The 15,195-nt window shown below is 50.7% G+C and overlaps 1 protein-coding gene across 1 annotated transcript in view; it reads left to right on the top strand.

The window, feature by feature from the left end:
• Positions 1-15,195, top strand: part of LOC112249982 (lysophospholipid acyltransferase 2-like) — a 92,609-nt gene that overhangs the window by 55,094 nt on the left and 22,320 nt on the right. The window contains exon 3 of the mRNA XM_042321529.1: positions 12,834-12,911. Coding sequence (XP_042177463.1) covers positions 12,834-12,911 — 78 coding nt within the window. The remainder of the gene's footprint in view (positions 1-12,833; positions 12,912-15,195) is intronic.

Genomic DNA, 15,195 nt, shown 5'->3' with positions numbered 1-15,195 from the left:
GTGCAAAGGAGCAAGATAAATAAATACAGTATGGGGATGAGGTACAGGTGCAGTGATCTCTGATCTGCTCTGACAGGTGGTGCTTAAAGCTAGTGAGGTAGATATGAGTCTCCAGCTTCAGTGATTTTTGCAGTGCGTTCCAGTCATTGGCAGCAGAGAACTGGAAAGGAAGGCGGCCAAATGAGGAATTGGCTTTGGGGGTGACCAGTGAAATATACCTGCTGGAGCGCGTGCTGCTATGTTGACCAGTGAGCTGAGATTAGGCGGGGCTTTACCTAGCAAATATTTGTAGATGACCTGGAGCCAGTGGGTTTGGTAATGAGTATGAAGCGAGGGCCAACCAACGAGAGCAAACAGGTCGCAGTGGTGGATAATATATGGGGCTTTGGTGACAAAACAGATGGCACTGTGATAGACTACATCCAGTTTGCTGAGTAGAGTGTTGGAGGCTATTTTGTAGATGACATCGCCGAAGTCGAGGATCGGTAGGATAGTCAGTTTTATGAGGGTATGTTTGGCAGCATGAGTGAAGGATGCTTTGTTGCGAAATAGGAAGCCTATTCTAGATTTTAATTTTGGATTGGAGATGCTTAATGTGAGTCTGGAATGAGAGTTTACAGTCTAGCCAGACACCTAGGTATTTATAGTTGTCCACATATTCTAGATCAGAACCGTCCAGAGTAGTGATGCTGGATGGGCGGGCAGGTGCGGGCAGTGGTCGGTTGAAGAGCATGCATTTAGTTTTACTTGCATTTAAGAGCAGTTGGAGGCCACGGAAGGAGAGTTGTATGGCATCTGGAGGTTAGTTAACACAGTGTCAAAGAAGGGCCAGAAGTATACAGAATGGTGTTGTCTGCGTAGAGGTGGATCAGAGAATCACCAGCAGCAAGAGCGACATCAGTGATGTATACAGAGAAGAGAGTCGGCCCGAGGAATTGAACCCTGTGGCACACCCATAGAGACCGCCAGAGGTCCGGACAACAGGCCCTCCGATTTGACACACTGCACTCTATCAGAGAAGTAGTTGGTGAACCAGGCGAGGCAGTTGTTTGAGAAACCAAGGCTGTTGTCTGCCAATAAGAATGTGGCGATTGACAGAGTCGAAAGCCTCGGCCAGGTCGATGAAGATGGCTGCACAGTACTGTCTCTTATCGATGGCTGTTATGATATCGTTTAGGACCTTGAGCGGGGCTGAGGTGCACCCATGACCAGCTCTGAAACCAGATTGCATGGCGGAGAAGGTACGGTGGGTTTCGAAAAGGTCGGTAATCTGTTTGTTAACTTAGCTTTTGAAGACCTTAGAAAGACAGGGTAGGATAGATATTGGTCTGTAGCAGTTTGGGTCAAGAGTGTCTCCCCCTTTGAAGAGGGGGATGATCGTGGCAGCTTTCCAATCTTTGGGAATCTTGGACGATACGAAAGAGAGGTTGAACAGGCTAGTAATAGGGGTTGCAATAATTTCAGCAGATAATTTTAGAAAGAGAGGGTCCAGATTGTCTACCCCGGCTGATTGGTAGGGGTCCAGATTTTGCAGCTCTTTCAGAACATCAGCTATCTGGATTTGGGTGGAGAAATGGGGGAAGCTTGGGCAAGTTGTTGTGGGGGGTGCAGGGCAGTTACCCCGGGGTAGGGGTAGCCAGGTGGAAAGCATGGCCAGCTGTAGAAAAATGCTTATTGAAGTTCTCAATTGTAGTGGATTTATCGGTGGTGACAATGTTTCCTAGCCTCAGTGCAGTGGGCAGCTGGGAGGATGAGGTGCTCTTATTATCCATGGACTTTAGTGTCCCAGAAATGTTTTGAGTTTCTGCTACAGGATGCACATTTCTGTTTGAAAAAGCTAGCCTTTGCTTTCCTAACTGCCTGTGTAGTATATTGGTTCTTAACTTCCCTGAAAGTTGCATATCACGGGGGCTATATGATGCTAATGCAGTACACCACAGGGTGTTTTTGTGCTGGTCAAGGGCAGTCAGGTCTGGAGTGAACCAAGGGCTATATCTGTTCCTGGTTCTACATTTTTTGAATGGGGCATGCTCATTTAAGATGGTGAAGAAGGCACTTTTAAAGAATAAACATGCATTCTCTACTGACGGGATGAGGTCAATATCCTTCCAGGATACCCAGGCCAGGTCGATTAGAAAGGCCTGCTCGCTGAAGTGTTTTAGGGAGCGTTTGACAGTGATGAGGGGTGGTCGTTTGACCACACACCCATTACGGATGCAGGCATTGAGGCAGTGATCGCTGAGATCTTGATTGAAAACAGCAGAGGTGTATTTGGAGGGCAAGTTGGTTAGGATGATATCTATGAGGATGCCCATTTTTACGGATTTGGGGTTGTACCTGGTAGGTTCATTGATCATTTGTGTGAGATTGAGGGCATCAAGCTTAGATTGCAGGGTGGCTGGGGTGTTAAGCATGTCCCAGTTTAGGTCACCTAGCAGCATGAGCTCTGAAGATGGATGGGGGGCAATCAATTCCCATATGGTGTCCAGGGCACAGCTGGGGGGCAGAGGGTGGTCTATAGCAAGCGGCAACGGTGAGAGACTTGTTTCTGGAAAGGTGGATTTTTAAAAGTAGAAGCTCGAAATGTTTGGGTACAGACCTGGATAGTAAGACAGACATGGCTAGGACATCCGGGTTGGCAGAGTGTGCTACAGCAGTGAATAAAACCAACTTAGGGAGGAGGCTTCTAATGTTAACATGCATGAGAGCACCTGGGGAATAGGAGTGGAGGTAGGCACTGCAGGGCCTGGATTAACCTCTACATCATCAGAGGAACAGAGGAGGAGTAGGATAAGGGTACGGCTAAAGGCTGTAAAAACTGGTCTTCTAGTACGTTTGGAACAGAGAGTACAAGGAGCAGGTTTCTGGGTGCGATAGAATAGATTCAAGGCATAATGTACAGACAAAGGTATGGTAGGATGTGAATACGTTGGACGTAAACCTAGGCATTGTGTGATGATGAGAGAGATATTGTCTCTAGAAACATTTTAATCCAGCCGATGTCACCACATGTGTGGGAGGTGGAGCTAAAGGGTTGGCTAAGGCATATTGAGCAGGGCTAGAGGCTCTACAGTGAAATAAGACAATCACTAACCAGAACTGCAATGGACAAGGCATATTGACATGAGAGAGAGGCATGTGTAGCCGAGTGATCATAGGAGTCCAGTGAGTAGTTAGGCTGGCTGGAGACACAGCGATTTAGACAGCAAGCTAGCAGAAGGGCTATTGAGGAAGTCTGTTATAGCATCCTCGTGCGGTTACGTCGAATAGAACAGTTGTGATGGAGTAGTAGGGTTCTGTGTAGCAAAGGGGTTCAGTCCAGCAAAGGGGTTCAGTCCAATTGGCAAAATGGGTATAGTGAAATTGGCCGATGGATTTCTTCAGCTAACAGTCCAATATGCTCTAGACAGATAGCGGGCCGAGGATAGCAGGCTAGCAGATGGGCATTCGGGGGACGTTGTGACGTAGGCGCCAGTTGAATAACCCCTTTGGGCAGATTACGTCGGTAGTCCAGTCGTGAAGGAGCTCCATACCGGCAGTAAAAGGGGTCCGGGCCAATTAGCAAAATTGGTGTGGTAGACCCGGAGTGGCTGATGGACCTCTTCAGATAGCCGGGAGATAGGCCTAGCATGGGCTAGTTCCAGGCTAATTGGTGCTTGCTTCGGGACAGAGGCTTTAGCTGAGAGTAGCCACTCGGATTGCAGCTAGCTAGCTGCGATGATCCAGGTGAAAAGGTTCAGAGCTTGCGATAGGAATCCGGGGATATGGAGAGAAAATAGGTCCGGTATGCTCTGGTTTGAATCGCATTGTGCAAATTGGCGAGAGTTTTCAGAGCTAAAGGTTAGCTGATGACTGCTAGCAGTGGTTAACTGGCTAGTAGCTAGTTAACTTCCTAGCTTCTGTTGGGGGATTCCGGTTCCGAAGAAAATAAAAATATTTTATAAAAAACCAGATCCACACCACATTGGGTGAGGCGGGTTGCAGGAGAGTATTTTGAAGTTGAGGTTTAGAAATATATAAAAAGGGTATGAAAAGAAAAATATGTATACATGGGATTACGACAGGATGAGGACAAAGAAGTCTGACTGCTACGCCATCTTGGGCAGACCAGTGACTTTAAAACAATTGCAGAGTTTAATGGCTGTGATAGGAGAAAACTACTAACCTAATTGACAGAGAGAAAAGAAGGAAGTTTGCAAAAATGAACTAAAGTAAAACTGCTAAATATTTGGCAAAGAAATTGTCTTTATGTCCTGAATACAAAGTGTTATGCTTGGGGCAAATCCAGCACAACACATCACTGAGTACCAGTCTTCATATTTTCAAGCATATTGCTGGTTGCATCATGTTATGGGTATCCTTGTCATCGGCAAGGACGGTGGAGTTTTTCAGTTTAAAAATAAATGGAATAGATCGAAGCACAGGCAACATCCTAGAGGAAGAACCAGATTTGTCTGCTTTCCAACAGACACTGGGAGACAAATTCACCTTTCAGCAAGACTAACCTAAAACAGAAGGACAAATATACACAGGAGTTGCTTACCAAGACCACATTGAATGTTCCTGAGTGGCCTATTTATGGTTTTGACTTAAATTGGCTTGAAAATCAATGGCAAGGCTTGAAAATGGCTGTCTAGCAATGATCAACAACCAATTTGACAGAGCTTGAAGAATTGTAAAAATAATAATGTACACATCCAGGTGTGCAAAGCTCTTTGAGACTTACCCAGAAAGACTCACAGCTGTAATCACTGCCAAAGGTGACTGAAAAGGATTGTGGATGGATATGACTGAAAAGGACTGTGGATGGATATGACTGAAAAGGACTGTGGCTGAATATGACTGAAAAGGACTGTGGCTGGATATGACTGAAAAGGACTGTGGATGGATATGACTGAAAAGGACTATGGATGGATATGACTGAATAGGACTATGGATGGATATGACTGAATAGGACTGTGGATGGATATGACTGAATAGGTCTGTGGATGGATATGACTGAATAGGTCTGTGGATGGATATGACTGAATAGGACTGTGGATGGATATGACTGAATAGGACTGTGGATGGATATGACTGAATAGGTCTGTGGATGGATATGACTGAATAGGACTGTGGATGGATATGACTGAATAGGACTGTGGATGGATATGACTGAAAAGGACTGTGGATGGATATGACTGAAAAGGACTGTGGATGGATATGACTGAATAGGACTGTGGATGGATATGACTGAATAGGACTGTGGATGGATATTATAGGTAGTGGGACAATTAGAGTATTCACATGCTGCCTCTTGGTAACTGTTACTGAAACATTTCAAGCTAGCATATGAAAAAACTGCCTCCAAGTACAGTTAAATGAGTGAACAAAAAAAAGTAGGCCAGTGTGTGTGTGTGTGTGTGTGTGTAAAATGACCAAAATAGGACTCTCCCCCCTCTAACCTGATTAATGGGGAGGGGGCGTACCAAGGGATACTATGCCAGTATGGGTACGCCAATAGATTTATTATCAGGCCAATACGCTGCTGGACTCTTCACCGACCATTGCTCCCCACTCAGGGCTGAATCGATGTTTATTAGCGCTGCTAAAATAGTTAATTAATTAACTGATCTGCTTTAATAAGAGGAACAGGTCGATGCACCGATGAGGCCTGATGCAAATGAGAGTTGCGTCCCCAAAGTGGCACACTATTCCCTACTTAGTCCACTTCTTTTGACCAGAGCTCAATGGACCATGGTCAAAAGTAGTGCACTAAATAAGACATAGCGTGGGATGCAGACATGGACTGAGTGCCAGAACGTTTAGTTGTAACACAGTAAACTCTCTGATTTTATCACACCCACACACATATTTACAGGGGGTGCATCCCAAAAGGCACCCTATTCCCATAGGTCTCTGGTCAACAGCAGTGCACTATGTAAGGAGTCGGCCACATTTAAATGGGGCGCCGTTTGTAACATGCTGTACATTGTGAAAATATTAATTCCCTGCCACAAAATGGCTTGCAGACATTGCAATCCTTTTGCCCACAAAATGACACACGTGGCCAAATGAGGTCAAAACTAGACCAAACTTTTTTAATGTAAACAACAACTGGGTAAAGGACTTGTAGCACTAAATGATGTGCTTAGGATGTGTTGTGTATCCACTATGGCTTTGCTACTGTGGCCCAGTCATGCTGTTGAGTGTGTGTGTAGTCTGTGAATGTGTGTTAAATGAAGCTAATGTGCATTTGATGCCAGGGACAAATGGTTCTCTCTAGGCAGACTGGGCCCATGAATCTTGGCCCATTACTCTGACAGGCACATACAGAGCCTTCAGAATGTATTCACACCACTTTACTTTTCCACATTTTGTTGTTTCACAGCCTGAATTTAAAATGGATTCAATTTTTTTTTTTGTCACTGGTCTGCACACAAGACCCCATAATGTCAAGGTGGAATTATGTATTTCCAAAATGTTGCAAATTAATTAAAAATGAAAAGCTGAAATGTCTTGAGTCAATAAGTATTCAACTCTTGTTATGGCAAGCCTCAATAAGTTCAGGAGTACCAATGTGCTTAACAAGTCACATAATAAGTTGCATAGACTCACACTAATAGTGTTCAACATGATTTTTGATGACTACTTTAACTCTGTACCCCAAACACAAGTATCCGTAAGGTCCCTCAGTCAAGTAGTGAATTTCCATCACAGATTCACACACAAAGACCAGAGCGGCTATCCAATGCCTCAGAAAGAAGGGTACCTGTTGGTAGATGGGTAAAAAAATGATACATTGAGAATATCCCTTTGAGCATGGTAAAGTTATTAATTCCACTTTTGGTGGTGTATCAATGCGACCTAACTCAGTTGCCGGAAAGGAAGGAAACCGCTCAGGGATATCACCATGAGGCCAATGGTGACTTTAAAACAGTTAGAGTTTAATGGCTGTGATAAGAGAACTGAGGATGGGTCAACAACATTTTAGTTACTCCATAATACTAACCTAAATGACAGAGTGAAAAGAAGGAAGACTGTACAGAATACAAATATTCCAAACATGCATCCTGTTTGCAACAAGGCACTAAAGTAAAACTGGAAAAAAATGACAAAGAAATTAACTTTATGTCCTAAATACAAAGGGTTATGTTTGGGGCAAATCCAACAAAACTCATCACTGAGTACCATTCTTTGTATTTTCAAGCATGGTGGTGGCTGCATCATGTTATGGTTATGCTTGTCATCGGCAAGAACTAGGGAGTTATTTTTATATATATATATAACTGAATAGTGTTAAGCACCGGCAAAATCCTATAGGAACACCTGGTTCAGTCTGCTTTCCAACAGACACTGGGAGACAATTTCACCTTTCAGCAGGACAATAACCTAAAACACAAGGACAAATATACACTGGAGTTGCTTACCTAGACGATATTGAATGTTCCTGAGTGGCCTAGTTACAGTTTTGTCTTAAATCATCTTGAAAATCTATGGCAACTTGAGAATGGCTTTCTAGCAATGATCAATAACCAACTTGACTGCTTGAAGAATTGTAAATAATAATAATGTGCAAATATTGTACAATCCAGATGTACAAAGCTCTTAGAGACTTACCCAGAAAGACTCACAGCTGGTGATTCTAAGTATGTATTGGTTTGGAATGGTTATGTAAATGAGATATTTATGCATTTAATTTTCAATAAATTTGCAAACATTTCCAAAAACATGTTTTCACTTTGAAATTATGGGATATTTTGTGTATATGGGTGAGGAAAAAATATCATCCATTTTGAATTCAGGCAGTGACATAACAAGATGTGGAGTAAGTCAAGGGGGATGAATACTTTCTGAAGGCACTGTTTATGGCACAGAGGACAGGGAGGATGGGGGGAAGAAGAGAGATGGAGGATGGGGGAGGGAGAGAGAGATGGGAGGATGGGGGGAGGGAGGGAGACAGGGAGGATGGGGGAGGGAGAGAGACAGGGATGATGGGGGAAGGAGAGAGACGGAGGATGGAGGGAAGGAGAGAGACGGGGAGGATGGAGGGAAGGACAGACGGGGAGGATGGGGGGAGGGAGAGAGACAGGGAGGATTGGGGGAAGGAGAGAGACGGGGAGGATGGAGGGAAGGACAGACTGGGAGGATGGAGGGAAGGAGAGAGAAGGGGGAGGGATAGAGACGGGGAGGATGGGGGAAGGAGAGAGACTGGGAGGATGGGGGGGGAAGGAGAGAGACGGGGAGGATGGGGGAAGGAGAGAGACTGGGAGGATGGGGGGAAGGAGAGAGACGGGGAGGATGGAGGGAAGGAGAGAGACTGGGAGGATGGAGGGAAGGAGAGAGACTGGGAGGATGGAGGGAAGGAGAGAGACTGGGAGGATGGAGGGAAGGAGAGAGACTGGGAGGGTGGAGGGAAGGAGAGAGACGTGGAGGGAAGGAGAGAGACGGGGAGGGTGGAGGGAAGGAGAGAGACGGGGAGGGAAGGAGAGAGACGTGGAGGGAAGGAGAGAGACGTGAAGGGAAGGAGAGAGACGGGGTGGGTGGAGGGAAGGAGAGAGACGGGGAGGGTGGAGGGAAGGAGAGAGACGGGGTGGGTGGAGGGAAGGAGAGAGACAGGGAGGGTGGAAGGAAGTAGAGAGACGGGGAGGGTGGAGGGAAGGAGAGAGACTGGAGGGAAGGAGAGAGACGGAGAGGATGGAGGGAAGGAGAGAGACTGGGAGGATGGAGGGAAGGAGAGAGACTGGGAGGATGGAGGGAAGGAGAGAGACTGGGAGGGTGGAGGGAAGGAGAGAGACTGGGAGGGAATGGAGAGAGACGGGGAGGGTGGAGGGAAGGAGAGAGATGGAGGGAAGGAGAGAGACGGGGAGGGTGGAGGGAAGGAGAGAGACGGGGTGGGTGGAGGGAAGGAGAGAGACGGGGTGGGTGGAGGGAAGGAGAGAGACGGGGTGGGTGGAGGGAAGGAGAGAGACGGGGAGGGTGGAGGGAAGGAGAGAGACGGGGAGGGTGGAGGGAAGGAGAGAGACGGGGAGGGTGGAGGGAAGGAGAGAGACGGAGGGTGGAGGGAAGGAGAGAGACGGGGAGGGTGGAGGGAAGGAGAGAGACGGGGAGGGTGGAGGGAAGGAGAGAGACGGGGAGGGTGGAGGGAAGGAGAGAGACGGGGAGGGTGGAGGGAAGGAGAGAGACGGGGAGGGTGGAGGGAAGGAGAGAGACGTGGGAGGGAAGGAGAGAGACGGGGAGGGAGGATGGAGGGAAGGAGAGAGACGGGGAGGGAGGATGGAGGGAAGGAGAGAGACGGGGAGGGTGGAGGGAAGGAGAGAGACGGGGAGGGTGGAGGGAAGGAGAGAGACGGGGAGGGTGGAGGGAAGGAGAGAGACGGGGAGGGTGGAGGGAAGGAGAGAGACGTGGAGGGAAGGAGAGAGACGGGGAGGGTGGAGGGAAGGAGAGAGACGGGGAGGGTGGAGGGAAGGAGAGAGACGGGGAGGGTGGAGGGAAGGAGAGAGACGGGGAGGGTGGAGGGAAGGAGAGAGACGGGGAGGGTGGAGGGAAGGAGAGAGACGGGGAGGGTGGAGGGAAGGAGAGAGACGTGGAGGGAAGGAGAGAGACTGGGGGGAGGGTGGAGGGAAGGAGAGAGACGGGGTGGGTGGAGGGAAGGAGAGAGACGGGGTGGGTGGAGGGAAGGAGAGAGACGGGGAGGGTGGAGGGAAGGAGAGAGACGGGGAGGGTGGAGGGAAGGAGAGAGACGGGGAGGGTGGAGGGAAGGAGAGAGACTGGGAGGGTGGAGGGAAGGAGAGAGACGGGGAGGGTGGAGGGAAGGAGAGAGACGGGGAGGGTGGAGGGAAGGAGAGAGACGGGGAGGGTGGAGGGAAGGAGAGAGACGGGGAGGGTGGAGGGAAGGAGAGAGACGGGGAGGGTGGAGGGAAGGAGAGAGACTGGGAGGATGGAGGGAAGGAGAGAGACTGGGAGGATGGAGGGAAGGAGAGAGACTGGGAGGATGGAGGGAAGGAGAGAGACTGGGAGGATGGAGGGAAGGAGAGAGACGTGGAGGGAAGGAGAGAGACGGGGAGGGTGGAGGGAAGGAGAGAGACGTGGAGGGAAGGGAGAGAGAGGGAGGGAAGGAGAGAGACGTGAAGGGAAGGAGAGAGACGGGGTGGGTGGAGGGAAGGAGAGAGACGGGGAGGGTGGAGGGAAGGAGAGAGACGGGGTGGGTGGAGGGAAGGAGAGAGACGGGGTGGGTGGAGGGAAGGAGAGAGACAGGGAGGGTGGAAGGAAGGAGAGAGACGGGGAGGGTGGAGGGAAGGAGAGAGACTGGAGGGAAGGAGAGAGACGGAGAGGATGGAGGGAAGGAGAGAGACGGAGAGGATGGAGGGAAGGAGAGAGACTGGGAGGATGGAGGGAAGGAGAGAGACTGGGAGGATGGAGGGAAGGAGAGAGACTGGGAGGGTGGAGGGAAGGAGAGAGACGTGGAGGGAAGGAGAGAGACGGGGAGGGTGGAGGGAAGGAGAGAGACGTGGAGGGAAGGAGAGAGACGGGGAGGGTGGAGGGAAGGAGAGAGACGGGGCGGGTGGAGGGAAGGAGAGAGACGGGGTGGGTGGAGGGAAGGAGAGGACGGGGAGGGTGGAGGGAAGGAGAGAGACGGGGAGGGTGGAGGGAAGGAGAGAGACGGGGAGGGTGGAGGGAAGGAGAGAGACGGGGAGGGTGGAGGGAAGGAGAGAGACGGGGAGGGTGGAGGGAAGGAGAGAGACGGGGAGGGTGGAGGGAAGGAGAGAGACGGGGAGGGTGGAGGGAAGGAGAGAGACGGGGAGGGTGGAGGGAAGGAGAGAGACGTGGAGGGAAGGAGAGAGACGGGGAGGGAGGGTGGAGGGAAGGAGAGAGACGGGGAGGGAGGATGGAGGGAAGGAGAGAGACGGGGAGGGAGGATGGAGGGAAGGAGAGAGACGGGGAGGGTGGAGGGAAGGAGAGAGACGGGGAGGGTGGAGGGAAGGAGAGAGACGGGGAGGGTGGAGGGAAGGAGAGAGACGGGGAGGGTGGAGGGAAGGAGAGAGACGGGGAGGGTGGAGGGAAGGGAGAGAGACTGGGAGGGAAGGAGAGAGACGTGGAGGGAAGGAGAGAGACTGGGAGGATGGATGGAGGGAAGGAGAGAGACGGGGGAGGAGGATGGAGGGAAGGAGAGAGACGGGGAGGGAGGATGGAGGGAAGGAGAGAGACTGGGAGGATGGATGGAGGGAAGGAGAGAGACTGGGAGGATGGATGGAGGGAAGGAAGGAGAGAGACTGGGGGAGGGTGGAGGGAAGGAGAGAGACGGGGAGGGTGGAGGGAAGGAGAGAGACGGGGAGGGTGGATGGAGGGAAGGAAGGAGAGAGACTGGGAGGATGGAGGGAAGGTAGGAGAGAGACGGGGAGGATGGAGGGAAGGAGAGAGACGGAGGGTGGAGGGAAGGAGAGAGACGTGGAGGGAAGGAGAGAGACGGGGAGGGTGGAGGGAAGGAGAGAGACGGGGAGGGTGGAGGGAAGGAGAGAGACGGGGAGGGTGGAGGGAAGGAGAGAGACGGGGAGGGTGGAGGGAAGGAGAGAGACTGGGAGGATGGATGGAGGGAAGGAACGAGAGAGACTGGGAGGATGGAGGGAAGGAGAGGATGGAGGGAAGGAAGGAGAGAGACGAAGGGAGAGACGGAGAGGATGGAGGGAAGGAGAGAGACTGGGGGGAGGGTGGAGGGAAGGAGAGAGACGGGGAGGGTGGAGGGAAGAGAGAGACGGGGAGGGTGGAGGGAAGGAGAGAGACGGGGAGGGTGGAGGGAAGGAGAGAGACGGGGAGGGTGGAGGGAAGGAGAGAGACGGGGAGGGTGGAGGGAAGGAGAGAGACGGGGAGGGTGGAGGGAAGGAGAGAGACGGGGAGGGTGGATGGAGGGAAGGAAGGAGAGAGACGGGGAGGGTGGATGGAGGGAAGGAGAGAGACGGGGAGGGTGGATGGAGGGAAGGAGAGAGATGGGAGGGTGGAGGGAAGGAGAGAGACTGGGAGGGTGGACTGGGAGAGAGACTGGGAGGGTGGAGGGAAGGAGCGAGACTGGGAGGGTGGAGGGAAGGAGGGAGACTGGGAGGGTGGATGGAGGGAAGGAAGGAGAGAGACTGGGAGGGTGGAGGGAAGGAGAGAGACTGGGAGGGTGGAGGGAAGGAGAGAGACGGGGAGGGTGGAGGGAAGGAGAGAGACTGGGAGGGTGGAGGGAAGGAGAGAGACTGGGAGGATGGAGGGAAGGAGCGAGACTGGGAGGGTGGAGGGAAGGAGGGAGACTGGGAGGGTGGATGGAGGGAAGGAAGGAGAGAGACTGGGAGGGTGGAGGGAAGGAGAGAGACGGGGAGGGTGGAGGGAAGGAGAGAGACTGGGAGGATGGAGGGAAGGAGAGAGACAGGATAGATGGAGGGAAGGAAGGAGAGAGACTGGGAGGATGGATGGAGGGAAGGAAGGCGAGAGACTGGGAGGATGGATGGATGGAGGGAAGGAAGGAGAGAGACTGGGAGGATGGATGGAGGGAAGGAAGGAGAGAGACTGGGAGGATGGATGGAGGGAAGGAAGGAGAGAGACTGGGAGGATGGATGGAGGGAAGGAAGGAGAGAGACTGGGAGGATGGAGGGAAGGAGAGAGACGGGGAGGATGGAGGGAAGGAGAGAGACGGGGAGGATGGAGGGAAGGAGAGAAGGAGAGACATCGAGGGTGGGGGGAAGGAGAGACATCGAGGGGGGGGGGGAAGGAGAGACATCGAAGCTGGGGGGAAGGGGAGACATCGAGGGTGGAGAAATAGTGAATATTATGTCTGTGATTGATTATGAACCGTTAATCACCTCTCTCTCTGTATGTAGGTATGCTCTCCACTTCCTGGTTCAGAGTGGGCTCACCTATGGCATCATGATCCTCACTGGAGTAGAACACATGCACAAGTAAGTCCAGTGTGTCTGTGTCTTTCTGTGTGTTTTCGTGCCTGTGCTGGTGTGTTGTCCAGGGTATGAGTAGTCTATGAAGGTCTGTCTGAATTATGATGTGCAGACTGGCTACAGATGTCATGCAGACTGGCTACACATGTCATGCTGGACTGGCTACAGATGTCATGCTGGACTGGCTACAGATGTCATGCTGGACTGGCTACAGATGTCATGCTGGACTGGCTACAGATGTCATGCTGGACTGGCTACAGATGTCATGCTGGACTGGCTACAGATGTCATGCTGGACTGGCTACAGATGTCATGCTGGACTGGCTACAGATGTCATGCTGGACTGGCTACAGATGTCATGCTGGACTGGCTACAGATGTCATGCTGGACTGGCTACAGAATGGCCGTGGCTGCTGCCAGATGAATAATGTTCAAAACACCAAGCAGAGGCAGGAACACAGTGACTCGCAACGTCATCCCAACATCACACACTGTGTTTCCCATCAGCCACTTCTTTACTTCTCACAAATCACTCTCCGGGAGTCGACCTGCATGTACCAGCAGACCACCGCAGCCGCCCGCTCTTATTTTTCAAATGTATATCTGTTACACGCTGAGATCATTGGAACACATTTTTATTCTGAATTTCATAAAGTAACTGGAGCAGTAAAAGTGGGATTAATCATAAATTCTTCAATTTGAGAGCTGTGCATACATGGGTATGTGCGTGCGTTTTGTACGTGTGTGTGCGCTTCAGGAGTTTATCATTATCTGTGTCGTAGCTAACCGTGGTGTGCTGACCACAGGCAGACTACTAGATACATACAGCAGCATGTCCTGGAATACTTAACTGAGCCGTCTTGGCTAGCGGCTCCTGTCGCTAATGAAGTGATAAGATCCGTTTTTGTCTGTCTCTGTCTGTCTGTCTGTCTGTCTGTCTGTCTGTCTGTCTGTCTGTCTGTCTGTCGAAGTGACTTGTAAGGCGCCGGCGTAATCGTCCTGGTTTGCATCCCAAATGGCACCCTATTCCCTTTTATAGTGCACTACTGCACTACTTTTGAACATAGGCCTCTGGTCAAAAATGGTGCACTATATAGGGAATTGGATGCCATTTGGAATCCATCCCTGATGAGGGATTGAAAGCTGGTGATAATGATGATTGGCCATCATGGCTATCATTCCATCCTGTTGCTTACCACCTGTTGGTGGCCATTTTTAGTTTTTCTCTGGCTTCATGATCACTTTAATAATGTCTTCTAATTATTATGTCCCCTTTGATCTCCTTGAGGCCCACGCCCCATCTGCCCAGAGGAAACTAATTATATATATTACTTTGATGTTCAATTGATACTACAGTGGGGAAATATAGGATTGAACAGGATGGCAATGGGTAGTAGACTACTGTTATTTTCTTTCTTTGTCTCCAGTTGTGTGGGTAAGAGATTGTCTGAATCCCACATTGGCATCCTATTCCCTACATAGTGCACTACTTTGGGTGCTGGTCAAAAGCAGTGCACTATATAAGGTATAGGGTGCCATTTGGGACACAGACAATCCTATTTCCCTTCCCTTAGTTCCCCTCTGAGAAAGGAGATTGATCTGTAAACTAAAGCACATATGACTCCAACATGTTTTGCTTGACTTTGATCATCTTGGAGCAGAGCTCAGTGGGTAAATCTATAGGAGGAGGAGGAGGGGGCTGGTGGTGGTGGTAGCTGTCTGGCTGATCTGGACCAGAGATGTTCTGTCACTGAAGAGGGGTGGTGGTGGTGGTAGCTGTCTGGCTGATGTGATTCACTGAGTAGTGTCCGAGTCACACACTGACTCACATGTCCTCAGGTGTGACTCTCACAAGCACAGTCACAGGTTCTCACAGTGGTGCTGAACGAGCAGAGGGCTCTGAATGCCCTCCCCTCTCTCAATTGTCCTCCCCCTCCATCCGAGTCTCCATCCTGACCTTAGTGGTCTGCAGGGAGTTCGACTGCATGCGTCATCGCCACAGAGTGTGTGAACAGACTGAGAGTGTGTTGTACTCCCAGAGACTTGAAACATGTCTCCCCTAACACACGCACACACTTATTTCCTCCCTATGGGGATGTGTGTGTGTTGTGCACATGTACTGGCTGTGCAGGCTGTCTGAGGCTGTGTTCCAAACACCTCCCTATTTCCATCCCCTATGGGTCCAGGTCAAAGTAGTACCCTAAATAGGGAATAGGGTGCCATTTTGGGAGGCTGTCTGGGAGTAGCAGGGCCATTATATCCACTGTGCCTCATTACTGAGTTCAGAGCAG

Source organism: Oncorhynchus tshawytscha, linkage group LG05 (genome assembly GCF_018296145.1).
Source record: "Oncorhynchus tshawytscha isolate Ot180627B linkage group LG05, Otsh_v2.0, whole genome shotgun sequence".
Taxonomy (NCBI): Eukaryota; Metazoa; Chordata; class Actinopteri; order Salmoniformes; family Salmonidae; genus Oncorhynchus; species Oncorhynchus tshawytscha.
The sequence above is the reverse complement of the archived record's forward strand: the minus strand, read 5'-3'. Positions and strand labels throughout refer to the sequence as shown.